At 34.8% G+C, this 20,900-nt stretch overlaps 1 protein-coding gene and 1 long non-coding RNA gene across 5 annotated transcripts in view; one reads left to right on the forward strand and one right to left on the reverse strand.

Moving 5' to 3' along the window:
* The window catches only part of LOC119654251 (fasciclin-2), a 134,474-nt gene extending 115,961 nt beyond the window's left edge, over window positions 1-18,513 (forward strand). For 2 of the 4 annotated variants that reach the window (XM_038059495.1, XM_038059496.1), the window contains 3 exons: window positions 11,044-11,245; window positions 16,701-16,787; window positions 17,313-18,513. In XM_038059495.1, the coding sequence (XP_037915423.1) occupies window positions 11,044-11,245; window positions 16,701-16,787; window positions 17,313-17,436 (413 nt within the window). In that variant the 3' untranslated portion in view covers window positions 17,437-18,513. The remainder of the gene's footprint in view (window positions 1-11,043; window positions 11,246-16,700; window positions 16,788-17,312) is intronic. The other 2 variants (XM_038059497.1, XM_038059499.1) reach the window with 1 other exon arrangement.
* On the reverse strand, window positions 1,649-2,132 carry LOC119654253. Its single transcript, XR_005249803.1, has 2 exons — window positions 2,025-2,132; window positions 1,649-1,903 (listed from the first exon to the last, which is right to left on the reverse strand). It is a non-coding gene; the product is annotated as an uncharacterized LOC119654253 (long non-coding RNA).
* Window positions 18,514-20,900: the final 2,387 nt, after the last annotated feature.

Here is a 20,900-nt window from a genome sequence, read left to right on the forward strand (position 1 = left end):
CATACGACAATTTAATATTACAAATTCACCTTTGATTACGCTTACCTGTGATGTTATATAACCAACACAACATGTTACACTCAGCAGCCGATCGCTAGAGTAATACTTGCTTTGCGGTTATGATATTTGTCGTGTGAAATGTATGACAACGTCAAGTGGGTAACTGAAAAATTAACTCCCTCATGTAAAAGAAAAATGCGATACTTGTAAGCAACTCCCTGAATTTGTGTAATGTACTTCTATACTAAGGAAAGCATGATGTATCAAACGCATTACAATATTAGTAACTAATATTTAATGCTGTGTGATGTGATATCACGTTGCCGCCGACATTAATTACCATTTAGAATAATATTTGTTTTCTATTGCTTTACTCGGCGTTATAAAGAGAATTGCTCCGATTTGTATGTGCACTTTCAACTTTTCACATACAAAACCGAAACCATTTTTCCAGGCTAAGCCAAGAGATAGTCTGCCTTTGTGCTAGGAAGATCGGCATGATGTATCGACTGATACATTATACTATTACTTAGTGATGTTTAGGTATGTCCTGCGATGCGACATCACACCGTCGAGGACATACCAAACCTTACTTATCATAAGAGTAATATCATCACGTCTCTACTAGTGTTTGGTGGAAAGAGGTTGTGATTCCTCTACCTTCTTTTAGTCTGTCAGGTTTTTTTTAAATGCAGCTGTGCAAAGCCTAAAAGGTATCTCTGCGGTTTAAAAATTCCAACAATGCAATGTTGCATAGGGAAATTAAGGAATTTGGGAAATCTCATCATCTCAGCTGACTAGCAACAAATAAATGGTTTAGGAGACCTCCATATTGTTATCGAAGACTTAGAAAACATATTCTTGTTCAATTGCAATGGCTGAAATTGATACCGAGTTATCCGTCCAAATTCGAGGCAATTCCTTCACTTCTGTATAAGAAAAATGTCAGCATCCTTATGATGTTCAACCATTAACTACGCTTAATGGACAAACCTTTTATCGGTTCTTTTTCCTCACACTATGATAATTTTAATTGGGCAACAGTTGTCAGTTATTCCTGTTGGCGTACTTTTTTGGTAATTCCTATATAAGAGAAATCAGCTTAAACGAGCAAAATCCTTTGATTACCATTCGTTTCACTGGAGCGATTATCTTGAATGGAAATGAACTTTCTTTTAATAAAATATGATAGGGCTGTGTACCTAATCTTGCTTTGGAACCAGTAACTCGGCACTTATATTTCAGATTTTGGTTACCCCGCATACTAACACACACTCCATGATGACAAATAGTACAATTTCCATCATATACTCACCTGAATAGAATGAATAGTTTGCTCTCATCAATTTTCATTTTTTTTTCTTATATCAAACGGACAGTTTGGAGTCCAATTGAAATACCGAAAAAATGATAAAATGAGATCCATGCCCGCAAATTACGGAGGGATCCCTTTCATCATCAGAATTTCTTTGAGCATGCAATTCGTTAAATCTGCAGTCCAGCAGACTTCAAATTCCTTCAAAAATACCTAAAAACTAGTCTATGGGAGGATCCATTACTTTACGTTACTAATTATGTGAAAATGGCTCTATTGCTCCATTGAAAATGTATATGTCATTAAAACAGCCATTGCTAGGCACGATGATAATTCAATTTATAAAACACCTTTAATCTAGATAAGAAGTTTCAAATCTCTGGAATCACTCCATAACTGCATCCAATGAACACTTTTAAAAACGCTTCCTAAATTCCATCAAACGCGAGGCTTCTAAGGAGGCGTGGGCTTTCTAATATCGAACCCCTGAATACAAGATTGAGCATTGAGCTCGTATCTCACTATCACAATTTTCGATTATTGAAATAATTTCATACATCTAAATCAATTTCGCGCCTTAAGTTCTTCCTAAATTAAATGAGAACAACAAAACAATAGGAGCCAGTAATCAGCAAAATTGTATAAATTTATTCGCTCGAAAACAATATACATTAACGGAAATTGAAATTCTTTCAACCGAAATCCTTACCATTCAATTCTCTCCTCTACACTAGCTTGGCATGCGGCACCATAATTCCCAATATGGAATTTCTGTTATCAAAAACCGAGTATGCAAATATAACTTATCAAAGCAAACTTAAGTCATTTGACCCGCTTTTATAACTTGTCGACTATTTATTTTTAAGTACGGGCAATAAATTTTAATAAAAGTACCATCCAATTACACTGCAATTGATATTTGCATAACATAAATGTTAATGTGTTAATCATGATAAATATTTGCCTTTCTCAGAGCTCGTTGCTTTTTGTCTCGGTCTACAATGGTATCGAATTAACATTGCAAAAAATATCAACCATGATACTATATGCTGTTAGTATCAGACAGATGCAACTAAAATGGAATATTTTGCATATTTAATTTCCATCAAAGTCGAAAATCCGTAAAGGATTATTTTCGAAAATTAAGCTCCTTACAAAGGCGGCAATAGCGCCGCGAATTCAGTAGGATTTCCTACTTATCAGTGATTACAATATTCATCGAATTCATATTTTTATTAATTCAATCAAACACTTGACGAAAGGATCTCGTTGAAGCTAATCGATTTGAAGGATAATCCGTTGTGTATTTATTATTTAAATGCAGATGAAACAAATAAATTGGTTTTTCCTTGAAATTTTCGACAAAATATTTTTCTTAAGTTTCGTTGGTTGAGCATTACATTACGTTCTGCTCTGATGTGGTGAGGTTTCGGTTTCCAAATTAATAATTCTGAGTTTATTAATTACTGTAATAATTTGTTGTGAATTCTGGGTTGAGGTAATTCAACATGTCGAAAATATTTCATCAAATGTTAAATTTGTTCTGGCTTTTTTTGGCTTTCTAACCGAAATACTTTCTGCTGCATTAGAAAGTAACATGACACGAATCATCCGATTTTGTATGAACAGTGTGTGATGAATTGCTAATGTATAGTTAATAATTAAACGATTTGGAATAATTATCATTTTGATAATGAAGCTGAAAAAAAAAATTGAGAAATTTATAAAGAGGGAAACGAAACTGCCATTTTGAATATAAAAGAATTGCTACACTTATAATGTATTATAAAACAAATCTAATTAACAGAAACTAGAAAATTATTAAAACTATTGCTAAATGAAATTTGAAATGAAATAAACAATAAGGCGGAAGATCTTGAAAAGAAACTCCATAACAATAAAAATAAAATAAGAAAAATATGTCGTGAAGGAACTTATTTTGAAATTTAGAGAAAAAACTCATCCAAAAAGCTATGAAAGTGAGTTATGATTTCAACAATGAAGGTACCAATTGACAAGAAATAGTGATTTGCAATTATACGACAATAAAAATTGCTCTTGCTTTTCTTTTAGTTCACATTCACGCTTTGCTTATTATTTTTTATTTTACTTTCCATCAGAAATTATATGGTCTTCCAAAATGTATTATTCGATTAACTCTTGTACCAGAAAAAATGGGTGAAATATTTCGAATTTAATGAGTCGAAATCAAAACGTTTAAAACAAAACTAATAGAAAGTATTGATAATAAAACCGCAATTATGTTGCTCCTAAATTATTAACATAATCCTGTCAGCCACCACGCGTGTGTTGAATATCAAGAGCATTTTTTAAAGCATGAGTGTTGGAGATTCAATTAGGATTGCATGTGGTATAAAAATTTAAAATATTACTTCTAGGTAATAAATGCTTATAATACGTATATGTATGTAAATTGTTCCAATAATAAATTTTATGAAAGAGAAAACAAGACGTAAACAAATACAATAAAATGTAGGTAATTATATGAAATTAATATAATTTAACGTGAACATATGAATGTATTGAGAGTTCATAATATTTAATAATCATAAGTTGTGTAAATATTAATAATAAATAGATTTTAACAAAACCATCTTTCAAAAAAAATTTAAAATCATATTGAATAAGTACAAGGAAATTAAATTTAAAAAGGAATGGCTTCTAATAAGTGTTTTGATTGAATTTCTTTTCTTTTGCTGATTTCCAGTTTGGACGAATCTAAAATTTTCCAAACCTTTATGTGAGAAAATAAATTGTTTAATTTTTCTGATCATTCATATTTTTTCTTCAGAAAGGAAAATATTTTTAATATTGATTTGCCACTTAAGATGTTCCTGAGAATTATTCGCATTTCTGAAAACAACTATAGCAATATTACCATCATGAAATTCAAATGCTCATAGCTTCACAATCCCAGCTCATTTCATTCATATATTATATCAGTGAATATGTTTACCGTGATATCTCACACTTATGGAAAACTGATGCAATTTGTGATCCAACATATTTGTAATTATCAATCACCCTATCATCTCCTCGAAATTCTAGCCTGTCAAGTTAAGTTTCCTTCTGAAATTAGCCACTCCATACCCTTCTTTGCAATCATTTACAAAGATCAGACAAAAATCTGATGTTTACAACTTCAATAAAATCGCATATGAGTATCAGTGGAAAGTGTGTGAAGTCTTCTTCATCTAACTGGTTTGTAAATATAAATAAAATAAAATAAATCCATATGAAGAAGTGTGCCTTAAATCATTTGTAAGTGTTCCACAAACAAATAAGGTAAATTTCTATTCATATTTAGATTAGACTAGCGAATCTTCCCTAACCAATATAAATGTATGTAAATTATGATTTTCTTCTTGTTCTACATATTTTTCCTGGATTAACATTGTAAATTTCAACAAGTCTTAGAAACAATCTGATTTGGTTGATGCTTCCTTCATAATTTATCTATAACTTTTTGGTTTTTAAATATTTATTTATATATAGAAATATACACATTAAATGAAGATTACAAAACCATCAAACCTAACAAATTATGTATATACAAACTAATTCGGATTCTTGTAAATATGATTTGAAACTGTTTTTATACTATTTTTTACAGTCGGTTGGTTTTTCTTTATTCTTGGTAATGCCAGAAATAAAAAGCTTTATATGGAATAGCAAATCTTTCAAAATTAACTTTTCCTTGTGACTTAACTTATTTTGATGCATTTCATTGGGGTTGTGAGGAGTATTTATCAATTGAAAATTGTGAACAAACGCTTTCGTGGCGAGGTCCTGGAAACATGATTGGCTTTATCGTATATATCTATATATAATGAAATTGTAGAATCTGTCTAATTTTATTGAAGTTTTAGTTACTGAGTGTCTTTTGTACAACACCTGAGTGTGTGTGTGATCTAATTTACTGTCCTCAATTTTCAAACTGATTTTCATGCACTTTGCTCTAATCTGTTTTCAATTTTCACTTCCGAAATGTTTTTTGTTTGCTTTTTGTTAAGCGCATGTTATTCAGAAATTCAATTTTGTTTGTATCAATTGGCTTTTGTTTAATTATACAACCTTACTACTTTACTAAAATTTCAAAAATTTCAATAAGCTTATCTATATGTTTTATCACTAATTCAAAATTATAACTGATTTGAAATATTTTGATTTTTAAAATGAGAAAATAGGATGTAGAATGAAAATTTTACAAAACAGTCGTTATTTGTAAGGAAAACAACTTTGCAACAGCTGTAGTCATTTTTGGATATTCATCACTTTAATGAAATTTAAAAGTGTCTAATTAAAGAAATAAATTATAAGGTTAGTACCGTACGCTTCACCTTCACCTGCCTTTTTATCTTGATTCCCCCTTTCTTTTTTGCAATCAGAAGGGCATAAACTTCTGTCTCTTCTTCATTATGTTGCCTTCATTGACTTTCACGCCTAAGAATTCAATTCTTATTCCAGGCTGAAATATTGGTTGGCTTATATTCGGAACTAACGATCCTAGTGAAGTTGATTACTCAACGAAAACAAGAGTGATTTTGTCCTTTCATGGTTTACTTTTTACATTACCGTTTCGAATAGTTTATATAATTGGAGTTCAATCCCGTACTTAGCAAGAGGTTTGATACCCATCTGTTCATCTCGCATGGATTATAATAAAAGCTCCCACTAGACATAATGTAAAATCTCTAAAAACTATCTTAGAATCAATTTATAAAGCTGCAAGAAGTGGCAGTTCAGCGAAGGGTATATGATAAGCCCATGATTACTTTGTAACTATTCTCTATTCTGCTTCAAATTGCTATTCCTACTTAACTGACGAGTAGTGTATATTTCAATTAGTAATGGCTGAAGTATATATAAGGTCCTTATTATTCTTCTAGCGGATGTGATGTGATTAATAATTCAACCTTTGTTCAGCGTCAATGATTTCACTCCGTTTCGCAAATATTTGCATGCAGCTTGTAGTTCCCTTTTTGAGAGAAACTTTGGATTGCACCATCAATCAATTTTCCTTACAATCTTCGACTCCTTCATTATTCGCCAATCGCAAGTGGTTTTTTTTACTGATTCCAGCAACTGGTAGTAGTAGGCGGCATTTACCATACGTTATTCGTGTCTGAAATCAAATCCCTTTTAAAACGCTGACACGCGAGTTGGTTATATCCACCTGCAACACGAACGTGTTGTAACGCATATTCGCAGTTAGTTTATTCGCGACTATCATCGTGTACAAAACTGCCTCGTGTGCCAGCGCAGCCTTGTGCTTCAAATATGAAAAATCTTTTTAATCTTTTCTATAAGAACGTTTAGGTGCACGATGGTTCCATTTATATATATCTCGTAGTGTATATATGTATACTGAATATACCCTATATTCAATTCAATGTGGTACTGACAGAGATTAGTAATTATTTGACGATTTGATTTACACCAAACTTTCCAGTATGATGCTTCATATTAAAACCTGATGAACTATATTTAAGCAGATATCGTAACGGAGATTATTTCGGAGCCTAGAGGTTCGATCGATCGAACCGTTTTAAAGGTTTTGCTTTTAACAAAACCTTCATAATTCAGCGAAGTTATGCGAAAAAAAGAAACCAAAATAAATATGGATATATCCGAAAATTCCAAAACCTGAAATGGTTATAAATATTTTGAGGAAGAGACATGAATTAATATAACTAAGCCGTCATCTCGAGTGCCGAAAATAACTTGAATTGATGATCATCCACTCTATTTCACGAATAACATGGAGTCGGACGGCACTTGCTAAAAATATTATCTAAATGCATTGATTAAATGTATCCACATAGAATATCAAATGGCAAACCTTAGACTGATTAGTATTAAAACTAACCCCATCTTCTTATGCGATTGAAATGTATAAACCACAAAGTAAACCGAACTCGACGAACAACCCAAAAGTTTCAACAAATTCGATTGATTGATATGATTATATTATATATTGTCAAATCTACCAACTTCCTTCATTCCTTCGTAACACTGCAGCTTGTTTCGAATCCTGGGTTCCCGAATGCGTTGCCTTCATTCATCTCGGTTCCAGTTTGCTAGATTTTCTAACTTACATGGACCCTTCCTAATTTTATCGTGTTAGAGGTTTCCGTACATCTCTCTCTTGTACCGCCATCCGTCATCCTCCCGAACTGCTCGAAGGATTCTCCTTAGTGCCTTCTGTGTCTTCCTGTATATGCAATTTGACTTTATGATGGAAAGACCAAACAATACTATTTATTGTACTTTGTTTCGATAACTTAATTAGGTGCTCCCAAAATTATGAACGTTCCCCAAATTGCAGTCACGAATTGTCTAGCCAACATCTATTTTCTATAATAGTTTGAGGAATAATTTTGCTTTTTTGTTCATTGAACCGTAGTCTTGTTTCCTTCTTTGCATCGCTGGGGTTCACGAAAGTTTTCCTGGCCCCAAGCAGAGAATGAAACAACATGCTAATGTCAACAACCTACACTACTACCTACGATGATTTAATGAGCACTATTTTCGTGCCGAAAATGAATCCATCAAACTGTTTTCAATTATTTCTTTTGAAAGCGAATCAGCAGTGCGGGGGTCGAAAATGATCATCCAACCGAAAAACCATAAAAAAAACAAGACGCTGCCACTATATGGTGCCTGGGTTCTGAAATAGCCTCCATGCCGTAGTTCCTTTTGCAGTGTAGAAATATACGCTTGCGCCAGTAGAACACTATGGAGTGTATCGAAGTTGCCATCTAGAGATATCAAGATTGTGTATGCACTGTGTGGAAAACACCTAGATCATACTACCATGTTCCAACTAGATGCGAAGTTAACGAGCCATTGACACACATCTTTCATTGAATCGTTTGAAGTTGCCTAAGATTTTTATCAAGAGTGAATGCAGCTTGAAAATCTCCTCTCATCCATCCATGTCAGATGCTTTGCTCAAAGGGTAGTATAGCAGCTCTTGCCGATCTCGCAGTGTTCCAGTTCCTCTTCCAACACTTTAGTCTTGAGAGGTTTGCAAGAAACCCTATTTCTCTTCCGTCCAAATTAATTACCTATTGTTTCGAAAGATGTGCTTCTCAGAAAGTTTTCACTAACTCATCTCTGGAGTTGGTTGAAGTACCATTCGGTTTTCTATGAAACTCCAGCTTAGCCGACTAATTTCGTTTAGGGACCCTGGATAGCCCTAAAGTTTCCCTTTCACCTTTTAGTTCCTCACAGTATGTTTTAAAAGAGTCTCGTTTCTTCATTTTTGTTAATATTTTGTGGGAAACAAAACCTTATTTCAATCGGTTTACTGTTGTCTGTCTGTCCATCACACGCATTTTTCTCGAAGATTGACACCAAATTTGGTGAAAAGGTTTGAACTGTGAACGCTACGCATACAGTGAGTTACATCCTTTTACGTCGAATTTAAAGGGGGGTCCCCATACATGCAAAAGCGGGCGTATTTTTTTTTTCAACAAATATAATCATCATATCAAGTAAATGTCTTAGTACAGTTACTTTGACATTTGTTGGAAAGGTTGGGACTGCGGGGATCGGAAGTGATCATCTTTTTAACGGACCCATTCTCAGAAACTACTCAATTGGATAATCAGAAAAAAATCAAGAGGCTGCCACTACATGGTGCCTAGGCTCCGAAATACCCTCCATATCGATACCCTCTCAAATAAAGTAAATAATGGTATATTAGTAGGCTATAACATGGAGTATAATTCTGCTAAATTTGGTGGAAATCGCACTATTACTAACAAAGTTATAATAATAATATAATTGTCACTTCTTTGCAAATTCAAGACTATGAATGTCAATATCACCCGAAAATGATCACTTAATATATGTATGTATATATTACGTATTAAGCACTAATAAGGCAAATGCACACTCAAATTTCTCTATATAAGAAATACACAAAACCTTTCATGCCTGAAGCGTCCAGCTTCCGGTTTCCCGATTTGTTGCTTTTGTAAACTCGCTTCAGAATTCGTTTATTTGATTTCCTGATTTTTAGAATTCTCGATTCCCCCAAAGAATTTTTTTATCGCATTTAAAGCAAGTTTCAAGACTCTAAAAGGATGCGACTTCAAGTTTCCAATTTAATATCTATGGCCGAAAGGGTCCTTATTCGCCTAGGAAACTACATTTTACTCCCCGTCTTCGTATTAGAATCTGTTCGAAATCAAAAATCTTCTTGTCTAGGATTACATTTGCTACTTTCCGAATACATTTGTTTAGCGTTTGCATCACAACCTTTTAAAAGTTCAAAAGCACTTAGTTTAGCTTATTTTGCCAGATTCCTGAATTCTTGTGTCGGCGAAGAACACAGAGAAGCATAGGATAAGTATACACAGACGCAACTGTGATGTTTGTCTTCTTATTGTGGACCTGCTATTGTAAGATGACCGCAGCTAGGTCCTGAGTACAGAATTATCTTTGCATGGTTACTTTTAACAAATTTAATATCAGACATAGGCTCTCTTTCATGGTAGAATATCAGCATCCTTTACAGATCCAGTACCACCGATTTTGTTAAACGGAAGACAAGCATCTTATGCCAGAAAGTGCTGCAATTCTGTCACCTGCCTGCACTCTTGCTGCCAGTAGAAAGGAAGAGGCTTAGGCATCTTGCAAGTCAACTGTCCCAACCTTTATGTTTTTTAACATAAGCGTATTCTAAATACCTGTTACACCTAGTAACGTACATACACTAGTATGTCCCATTGAATTTACTAGCTCCATTTTCCGCTTTATCTGGATGTTTCCATACCTGGTAATGGAAGGAGCTTCAACTTCTTTCGCCGTCGATCGGGAACATTCTCGAATTCACGATGTTCAATCCGCATAGATCCATTTCACACATCGGCATCAGACCAGTTACGTTCACATAACCAGCTTCCCTTTCTTCTACTCTTTCTGGTAAAAGCGTACTACCGGCTATCTCACCACATCAAAGTAATGACCGAAGGGACTTTGATCTTACTATTGTTAGTAAAATTCCCAACAAACGAATATCAAATCCTTAATGATGCCATATTCCGCTTTTGAAATCCCCGAAGTTGAGTTACTATTATTAACTTTGACTAGATGTAGAAATGAATGATTTCGAGTCAAGAGACAATTCCCTCGATATCGATATCTAGAAGAAGAAGAGTTTATCCATATAGTATTAGGTTCTTGCTTTAATATAATCTCTCTTACTTGAAATTGAACAGTAAGAATTGCTGGTGCAAATGCAATCATAACCAGATGTTCCATTCGTGGCTATCAAAAATTTCAAACTTACTTAAAGCAGGTATATTACCATCAATTTCTGATGAAAATTGAAATTATTTTTGTTATACACAGAGGTTTCTATACTCTATAGAAGTAACGATATGTTAATTACATTAAATATCCAAAAATGAATATCAATTCCAATTTTCTCATTAATAATTTCGCGTTAAACTTTTCCACCCTAATTTATGTGCCTATATTCCCCAAATTAATATTTGCCTATTTTTGCCCATTCCACTTTTACTTAAAAATTCCAATGATATTAACTTAAATTTATTTTTTCTCTCTCTTTTCTCTTTGACACAAATAATTACATTCGAATATTTCGCACATATGGCTTCGCTTTGGATAAATTCTGATAATTTTCCTACTGGCTGTAATCCATTCATGCATCACTGGGAAACATGGATGAACAGGATCTGACGATGTTGTATTACGAGCTGATAAACGAGCGCTATCGTCGGCAGCTATTGTTGGCATTGCTATCGGGGGAGTCCTGATATTGTTAGTCATCATTGATTTCCTGTGCTGCATAACAGTACGAATGGGCGTGCTGGCATCCATGTGCCGGAAAACGAAACGTTCTCCATCGGATATGGATGAAGAAAAACTGGGCAGGTGAGTTGTGAAAGTTATTCAATTCAATATTGTTGATACAAAATATACAAGATATCGTACAATGTTGTTACATTCGCTTGGACGCGGTTTGTTTCAATTTAATTAATTTTCCCTGGTAATTTGATACGGAAATTATTTTTGGTTTTGATCTTTTAGTTTTATTATTTACATAGTCGAGTTGCAGTAATATAATTTTCACATGATATTAATCTCCATACTGAATTCTATATTTGTATCTTTTTTTGTGAATTAACCAAATCATTAACATTTGCAGTTATCGAGTTAATTTCGAATGGTTTAAATATCTCTACAGCCTAATTTATAACACATTACTATAAAGTGTATCTCTGTTTTAATTTTTTCATCGGAGAACGGTGCATCAATCGAACTATTGCATTTAATAAAGTATAGGCCTCGGCAATGCACCTACTCCGACTAAAAAAAGAGAAAACTCCGTCATTAACCATTTTCATTATTTTCGAATTTCGACGACACTTCCGTCCGTACCAAATCTTTAGTCATCCTTTATTAATCTTGGACATGAAATATGACTGAACACTCCAAAATCTTACTCCTGCGGGCGGCACACTATTCATATCAATAGAGTCGCACTAACGTCTTCTTGGTCTACTGAATGATTGGCTTGACTAATTTGCTAATATATTCTTCAAAAAATGATCTTTTCATAGGCGTTTAACTGGTTTTCACATGCCTGAGTTTTTTAAGAGGATAATCGCAGTTCCAACGCAGGTTTTTTTTATCACAAACATGGCTGACTGACTGTGGCCAGAATTCAAGATTATGAGCATCGGTACATGGCTGAGTTTGTGCCCAAATTTATTTCCCATAACGTAACATAAGTCGGATTACCCTCTTATGGCCCTTTGATTTTAATATTGAGACACCTGAAGAGGAGGTTTCTTTAACAAACTGATTTCAGTTGGTAAATTTTCTTGTGTTCTTCAAGCTGGATAATCCACATTTTTAAAAATATTGTTCCCAATTGTAATATTTTGCCTGAATCATTTATTTTTTTTTGCGACCGTGGTAAGATTGACCAAACCTTCTTTAGTGAACAAAAGAGAAATTGACATAGTCCTCGGAGGTCACAATTGGCATTGTTTTAAACAGTTTTGCTGGTGTCGGCGGATAGTTTTCGAATAAGGGATTGTAGTACTCAAATGAACAGCTTTTCAACGCGAAACGGTCAACCTATTTTGTATTGAGATCTGTACACCAACTTGGAACAATTTGGTTGTATGGTACTCTCAGTGCTCGTATACGACTCCTTAAAATCTAGTGTTATGTATGCATTGGATATCAATATTGAATTCCCAGCATTTCTCTAGCAGTTTTCTAATATAAAAGGTTGGTTAACTTAACCATTCTGAAAACCATTTTACTATTTTCTCAAATATTTTTTTGTATATGTTGTTGTTGATTCTGTTTCTTAAAATTTTGTCCTTACAGTCCTACAGTTGAGAGCTCGGCTGTGTATGTGTCATCAACCAGTGTTTCTTGTGTCTCCACAAAGTAGTAAGTGATACTCTATTGGGGAGAGAGAGCTAAACCGTGGATTTGATATGACCTTGGCTTCCATAAAAAGACCACCCTAACCTTTTACAGATTTAACTAGATGCTGCTCCAGAGATTAAATCCCACGCTGTAAGAGAAAAAAAAATGAAGCAGACTCTGTGTAGGCTAGGTTAAAATGAGTTTATTGGCCATTTCACAACTTCGCGAGTTTCTAGTCTTTATTCTTATTTCAGGACTGACAAAGTGAGTTTCTCAAAAACTTTCAGAGTTTCCTTTAATTCTCTTCCCATGGGTTTGCTAAATAATAGATCCATCACATTCACTTTGTTTGCAGGTGTTTTTTTTATTAACCTGCAGGCATTTTCTTACGAGGTGGCGATTGCCCTGTTTAAGCCGAATATAGCCACTTCAATGTCGTATTTCGTTTTGACAAGTTTTTTTTACAATCCTTTCTCAATTGCCAGATTTTGCTTGGAAATCTTTATTTTACGTGGGTTACAATATACCTATATCTGTGGTCTGAGGACAAGCAGAGCAAATATATCCCATCGTACCGCGTTGAAAGCTGCCTCGTTTTTTTCTACCATAGATGTTGCTCTTATAGACCATCCAGACGGATTAAGTGACCCGCTCACCGCAACCTGTTGAGTCGGATTTTATCCGCAACCAAACGGTCATTGTATCGTTCATAAATTTCATCGTTATGTGGGTTACGGAATCGTCCATCCTCGATTCTTCTCTCGAATGCGGTCAAGAGTTCACAACTTTTTGTTGCTAATAATGCAGGTTTCCCCCAGGTACATAAGGACTGGCAAGATGTACATTGAGAACTTACAGTTTTTGTAAGCTGAAATAGGCTCTCTAGGCAGCCAATAAAGTGAAGCATGAGCATTAATGGTGCAGAACTTGAAAAATCAATGTTTATTCAGAACGCGCACAATCGTTTGTTGATGGTATATAACTTTGGGCTTCAGTTCAATATAAGTGCGACTTCAAAATCCAAGTTTTTGGAAGTTTCTCACTGTTAAAGACTATATGCGATTTCACATCCATAATTGCACTACCAAGAAGTTTCGGTTCCTGAACTGCCGAGGAAAATTCTTTTTCTAACTAAAGAGTGCGAATTCTATGCAATTGAATATTACGCAGCGGAGGAAGTTCATAAAGGATATATCAATAAAACACGCTCGGTGTATAGGAAAATGGTATTTAATCTTCTTCTTTTTCTTCAGTCTTTGTCGACTCGTCGTGATCAATTTCGCCATTTAGCTCTATCCAATACCTGATCTTTGTGCAATCCTGAGGTTTTTAAATCCCCATCCAGCGTATCAAACCACCGTTGTTTCGGCCTACCTTTTGGTCGTTTACCACCGACTTCGATGTTCAGACCAATCTTGGCAAGTGAATTCTCGTTAGCACGAATTGCGTGACCTTATCATCGAAGACACCTCTCACACAATTTTTCCACGATCGATGCAACCCCATAACGATCGCGAATATCCTCATTTCGGATGTGATCAAACCGTGTCACGCCCTCAGTCCAACGCAATATCTTCGTTTCCATTACCACAATTGATACGTCGATCACAAAGAACACCAATTGTGGAACGCCACTTTTGCTAACAGATGCTAAGAAAACATCTGCACAAAGCAGTGTATAGGGCGCTGGACGTTAGATATCCCGTGTGACGGTGTCCATAACAAGAACAAAGAGGAGTGGTGAGAGGGCGCTTCCTTGATGAACACCAAAAGAAACACGAAGCGGTTTTGATACATCCGTCATACTTCGAACTTTACTTTTCGGATCGTGATAGAGGAGTTGAACCCAGCGCACTAAGTGTTGTCGTAAAGCATAGCAGATGAGTTCGTGTGGCACAAGGTCAAACGCTTTCTCTAGATCCAGAAATGCAATGTAAAGAGGGCGATGCTTCTCACGGTGTTTCTCCATGAGTAACCGCGCAGCGTGTATTGCGTCAGTAGTTCCGCAGTTTTTGACTAATCCGGCTTGATTCACGGTTATTTCAATGGTTTCGCTAATACGGTTGTGAAGAATGCGTTCAAGAATCCTCATGGTATGGGAAAGTAACCGGATCGGACGGTAATTTGAACATTCTGCTAGAGTAACTTTCTTTTTCCATACTGGAATAGTGGTACTTTCTTGCCAGTCAGATTGTGTTCTTCCTTCCTGAATAACTCGACTAAAGAATTCACTGAGCTAGAGTATTGAGTCCCAGCTCTTCACTTTCCAAAGCTCAGATGCGATGTCGCCAGGTCCGGTGGCTTTCCCCGACTTCATTCGTTTTATTGCCTCTTCGACTTCAGTTGCGCTGACAGTTAAGCCCTTGGGTGTTTAACGTAGGTACCTGTCGTGGAGACTTAATCCTACGGTCCTCTCCAGACACAGATTGATTTTGTGACCACAATCAGAGCCCCGCTGAGACAAGCAACAACGGTACCAGTCTATACCAAGTACATGACTTAGCATTCATACTGGTGGATGCAAGAATTACCTAAATCTCTACCGAACTAAGGAGTACGGCACCCGTGTTGAAACGCAACACCATGCCGAGGCCCAAAGGTCTCTTCTCGCTTGAGCCCAACCACAATCACCATGAAACTCCCACTATTGTGGCCAACCGCAAATAGCCGAGCTGTACTCACATACAACGGGAGTTCACCCGAAGTATGAGAGTTCAGGGGCTATCCCGGTTCCCATGGTACCAGTATACCCCTGGTAAGGTTTCGTGACCAATTTGCCTACTTCAGATGAGTCCCCGTGCAGACTCGGGTCTGATCGCCCTTATTAAGCCTTGGAACATTCGCCTACTGCATCACGGCCGGCAAACCAATGCGATACAGCGTTTCCCGGTGCCACCACGTGGAGGTTCTCCTCGGCCACTTGGTTTTGGTTCAGCCGACAGGGTTGTCGCCCGTCCTTCTTCCCCGCCACCTCAGAGTACCCAGTTGCGCTGACAGGTGGAACTGGTCCAAATGTCGGCAATGATTGTGGAAATGGAGGATGAGCAAATTCTACAGTTGAAATCTGCGCGAAGTATTCTCGCCATCTATCCGTTGCGGCTCGCTATTAATAGTATGCTGGTCCCAAGCCCAGGTAAAGGAGGAGGGTTTGAGCAACGTACTTTGTACTATTCTCAGTAAAACAAAAATAAAATTCTGAGATCAGGGAAAGAGATAAATAGAGTATAGTTGGAGTTCTTCCACTATGCTAAATCCTACCTGATCTCTCTTGCTGAAAGGTCGCGCGACAGGCCGACAAAGAAAATGCATACAATGTCTTCACAAATATGATGATCGGATTGAGGAAAATGGTATTTAATATAATATAATAATAAATTATTAGCTAAAAATTAGCTTCTTTATTAGCAACAAATCGATTTGTATATGTTATGTAGCCCAGATTACTTCCTTCAAAACCCCTGCAGTAATTCTAATTTCTAATTAATTGCGAGCTTTAGAGACGTCTTTAAAGCACTGTACACCATTTTAGCCAATACAAAAATGAAAAAAGAAATGAAAGAGTAATATTTCAACTATTTGAAAAAACATGAATTTATGTTTCGAAAAAATCATTCGATGATATGCTTAGATAACTGGGGAGTTCGTCCAGCAACTTCTTTCTCTTTAGGAGTTACCACGAAATCGTCAGCCCCCTCTATTTTTAAATATATCACTCTGCTCTAAAAAAGAGATTGTTTCTTTTTTTTTAATTTATCTTCATAAATAATTATCATTTCTAAATCAATCAAAAGATAGCACAAAAAATACTAACACTTACCCATCAAATAACCAAAAACAAAAACATATTTCACTTAACATTTTGTAAAAAACAAATAAATATATGAAAACCGAATTCATGATATAGTCTTTACGGCTGGCGTTTCCCGCTACCTTATTGCAGTGGTCAGCTAGTTAAGGAACCTCCACCATCACCGCTTCCATTACCGCCACCAGTTAAACTCGGTGGTTCACCAATGGCATCACCATTGTAAGAGTCTAATATTTTCGTAATTTGTCTTAACACATTAGCACATTTTTCAACTCATTTTGCTTCTAAATGTTTTCGTAGTATGTGAGGTAAACAGACACATATTGAAGTGTATGAAATAAAGTTTTTCACAAATATTTTATGAAAAGTTGTTCTTATTAAAAATTATCAATAATGCTGTATAACAATTCTGTATCTGCATATGTAGACATTTATTTTGTGACTGAATATCTCACATTAAACCAAATTAAAGCTAGTAATTTTCTATGGTGTTTGCTTGATCAAGTTTTATCATTTAGTGTCGACATTAAGAACAGGTGGACAAGGAATACTTGTATACGTGAAGAATTTTTTATCGGCGGTGAGGTTGTAAATTATAAAAATATCTTTGTATCAAACCGGAATGTAGCTAACTGTCCATTTGTTCAATGTCGTGAAATTTACTTTAAAATTAAAATAAAATTTATCTAAATATTGATGTTGTCTTCACCTAAATTAGAAGTTAATCCTTTTCAACCATTTTAGGGAAGAGAAAGAACCATTACACACACCGCCCGGCAGCATTAAAAAGAACTCATCCGTCGAATTTGATGGAAGGGTCGTGCATTCGAGAAGTGGAGATATAATCGGCAAAAATTCGGCTGTGTGAATATAAGAACATTTGTGGTTAAAATAAATAACCCAAAATAACAAAAACTCAATTCATTTCATCCAGAATTTATGAATATAAATCCATTAAACCGAGATTATTATTAATAGTTACTATAATTGCAACAATTTAAGCATACATGTGTAAAGTTAATGATAAACGCATAAAGCTAAGTGTGAATGAGAGTAGCTGAAGCTAAAGTGAGATGTCTTACAATCACAGATTTTGTTGGATCTCGAATATTATTGCTTCCATACAAAATTTCTTTGCAATTACATTCTAGTTTCAGAGATTACCTCAGATCAAGATAAAACGATTTAAAAAACCTGGCAAGCGAAATTCATTCCTTTATTTGAATAAAATAAATGTCAAATCTGTGATTGTAGTATATGGAATCAAAAATAAAAAGTAACAAAAATATATAAATGCGTCGTAAACCTAGTTAAAATTTAAAGAAATAGCTTTTTATTAATGAATTATGTAACGTCAATGTGGCTTAAATCGATATTATAAACGAAACTTACATTAGTCACTTTTATAATAATAAAATAATTAACCATTTTTGTACCATTCTACCTTTACATAACATTTAACTATTTAAGTTAGGCCTTCCCCTATCAAAGTGCGCATGAAATATCGTTTTCCATATACGTATTCGTTATTTATTACTCATAATATTTCAGAACAAATTTAAGAATTCTTCGAATTTAAAAGTCTATCCAAATCAAGAAATTCATTTTATATCTAAATCGATTTTTAGTAAAAGTGTGGGGCACATTTTCTATTCTCTCTGAAACAGCAGTTTTGGGAAAATGGAAAAGCGTACCCCAAGCGTATTATGAAATGCCAAAAAATTATATTATATTGAAAATATTGTAATTTATAAGCTTGGATACCCGCAATCAGTGTAAGATAAATTACCTCTCTAAGATAAATTTGCTTAATATTTACATGTAATTTAAGGATTTGATATAACTGGTAAACTGTATCATGACAGAAAAAAGTTAGGAAATAAAAAACAATATTTTGTCTACCATAAAGAAAAGTGACAAATAATATATATAGTGGTGAACTCAAGGCTTTTTTACATGACAGATAGCTTCTCTCGATGAAGGAATTGCACAGCATATTCGTATGGAATTTGTATTAAATCAAGGGCCTATTATGAGGAAAATTCAAAAACGAGTATAAATTGCATACCAGAATAATGTGTCGTATCGAAAGCTACGACAGTAGATGATACTATAGAAATAGACTTGCCACTTTCCTGAACATATTCTTCAGCGAAAGATGAGGGAAATAAAGAATGGTTTCAAGTTTCAACGGTAAAATTTATTAAGTTGGAACGAAAATATTTTCCTAGAATTCGTAATCAACTGAAATTTCCAGCCTTTTTCTATCAATTATAATAAAAATAACGTAAACCAGAAAATTGAAATGCTAAAAATTTGCAAGAATCTTGCGAAAGAGACCGTTTTCCTAGACAATATGGAACTAGTTGCCCTCCCCATTCGATAATATTCATAAAGTGGAAGACTTATAGAACGATATTCGATGATTTTTTGAAACATATTAAAATAATTATTGCTTCAAATACTGTGAGCAGCTTGACGATCTACATAAAAAACAGGACCAGCCATCCCCCATTGGCTCGCAGCGAAGTCGTCCTTCACTATGGCAATATTCTCCTGTACATATTTGACAACTGTTGGCAGTAAAATGAATTCGAATGGGAAATTGTTCATAATTTAACATATTCCCCTGATCTTACACCGTTTTCATCTATTTTGATCACTAAAAAATTTCCAAAGCAGGAGATACCTAAAAAATGATATACAGGCCTAAACATTTTATTATATTTTATTGCCACGGGGGATTGGAAACCCATCAGAAAAGGTCAGGCCTGACAGGATAGAAAGACGGCCTAAAGCTGTCTCGGGGACCTGACATAGAAACTTCAATTAAAAAAGAAACAATGGGGGGATTTAAAAAATTTCACCCCGAGTCCAGTTTTTCCACATAATTTCCACTTCTAAAGGAAAAGCCAAACAGTTGCAGGTCAATATCTTTAACATTGAGAAATATATAGTTTCTTGAAAACAAATTTTTGTACTCAATATAACAATTCTAGGTGAAACTTTCGTTCCAACACAAAACTTCTATCTACCGTAGAGGTTTTTTAGCACTCAGCTTTGTTTACTTTTTTGTTTTATTGAAAGATTGACTCGAAAGCAAAAACATGCGCTCAAAACAACTTCGATTTTGTTAGTTATGCTAATAATGCGTGTCATCCAATTTTATGTGTACTTATTATATTGTTAAAGTCATCAATCCTTTTAGATTAATTCTTTTAATTTAAATACAATCAGAAAGTAGTAAGACAAACATTTATTTTTATATGCAATGCAAATACTGTATGGCATTTCCACGAGCATGAATTATTTGACCAAAGCCAAGTATATGATTACATCATGTGGAATATTGTATTTTATTTTATTTCTGTAAGAAGTACAGATCGTTGATGAAATTGAAAATAAGAATTTAATAAAATTGGTAATTTTAATAAACATTAATGTTTTCTGTGGGCTCAAAGTTAAAACGTGGTTTTTCTTCTAAGATTTTTTTAGATTTTGATTTTCTTCAAAATTCTTCTGGAGAGTTTTATCATATATGCAGCCCAAATGTGTTGACCTCCCGAAAATGATCCTGGCTCTTCTCTGTCTAATAATACAGTACGCTGAGGAATGACAGGGACACTCAACTTTATAAATGTAAAATCTAAACAGTGAACTCAAGCCAGATGAGATTTTTGCATAATGCTTACCTAGTGAACAGTAGTTTACGTGAGAAAGCTTTTGAAAACTTAGAACGACATTGCTTTTGTTCTTTTCCACCACTTTTAACAAGGAATGTAGTAAGATTTCGCATAGAATCAATTGACTTCAACGACCGCTTAACGTCCATATGACTCCGCTTGAGATAGTTAAGACTGTTTTGTTGCACCGTGACCTATTTTATCAGAACAATTAAAAAACCGCCAACTCTTTAAAATTAAAACAAGCAGAAATTAGGAAAACATTCAAGTTCAAGAATAAATAATCTGTTTACATACGCCACTCTGAAAGCTTTGCTTCATTTTCTGTTTACCAAGTATTTTCATAGGTTCTATTTACCATTTGTCCCATATGTGACTTACATTCCCATTAACGTTTATACATATATAATAATAATCGTTGATGCAACAATCCATATTGGATCAGGGCCTTGAAGTGTGTTAGAGCACAGAGCAGTTCCCCTTCAGTCCAATGTAGTCAGCATTGCGTTCGATTATTACCATGATTTGTCTCACGCACTCATTCACAGCTGGGTTGACTGGTATCCGAAATACAGTCACAATAACAAATCCCTCTGCATATAACATGTGCATAAATTTTAACGGGAATCGTCGCATTTTAGTAAAATTG

This window comes from Hermetia illucens, chromosome 4 (genome assembly GCF_905115235.1).
Source record: "Hermetia illucens chromosome 4, iHerIll2.2.curated.20191125, whole genome shotgun sequence".
NCBI lineage: Eukaryota > Metazoa > Arthropoda > Insecta > Diptera > Stratiomyidae > Hermetia > Hermetia illucens.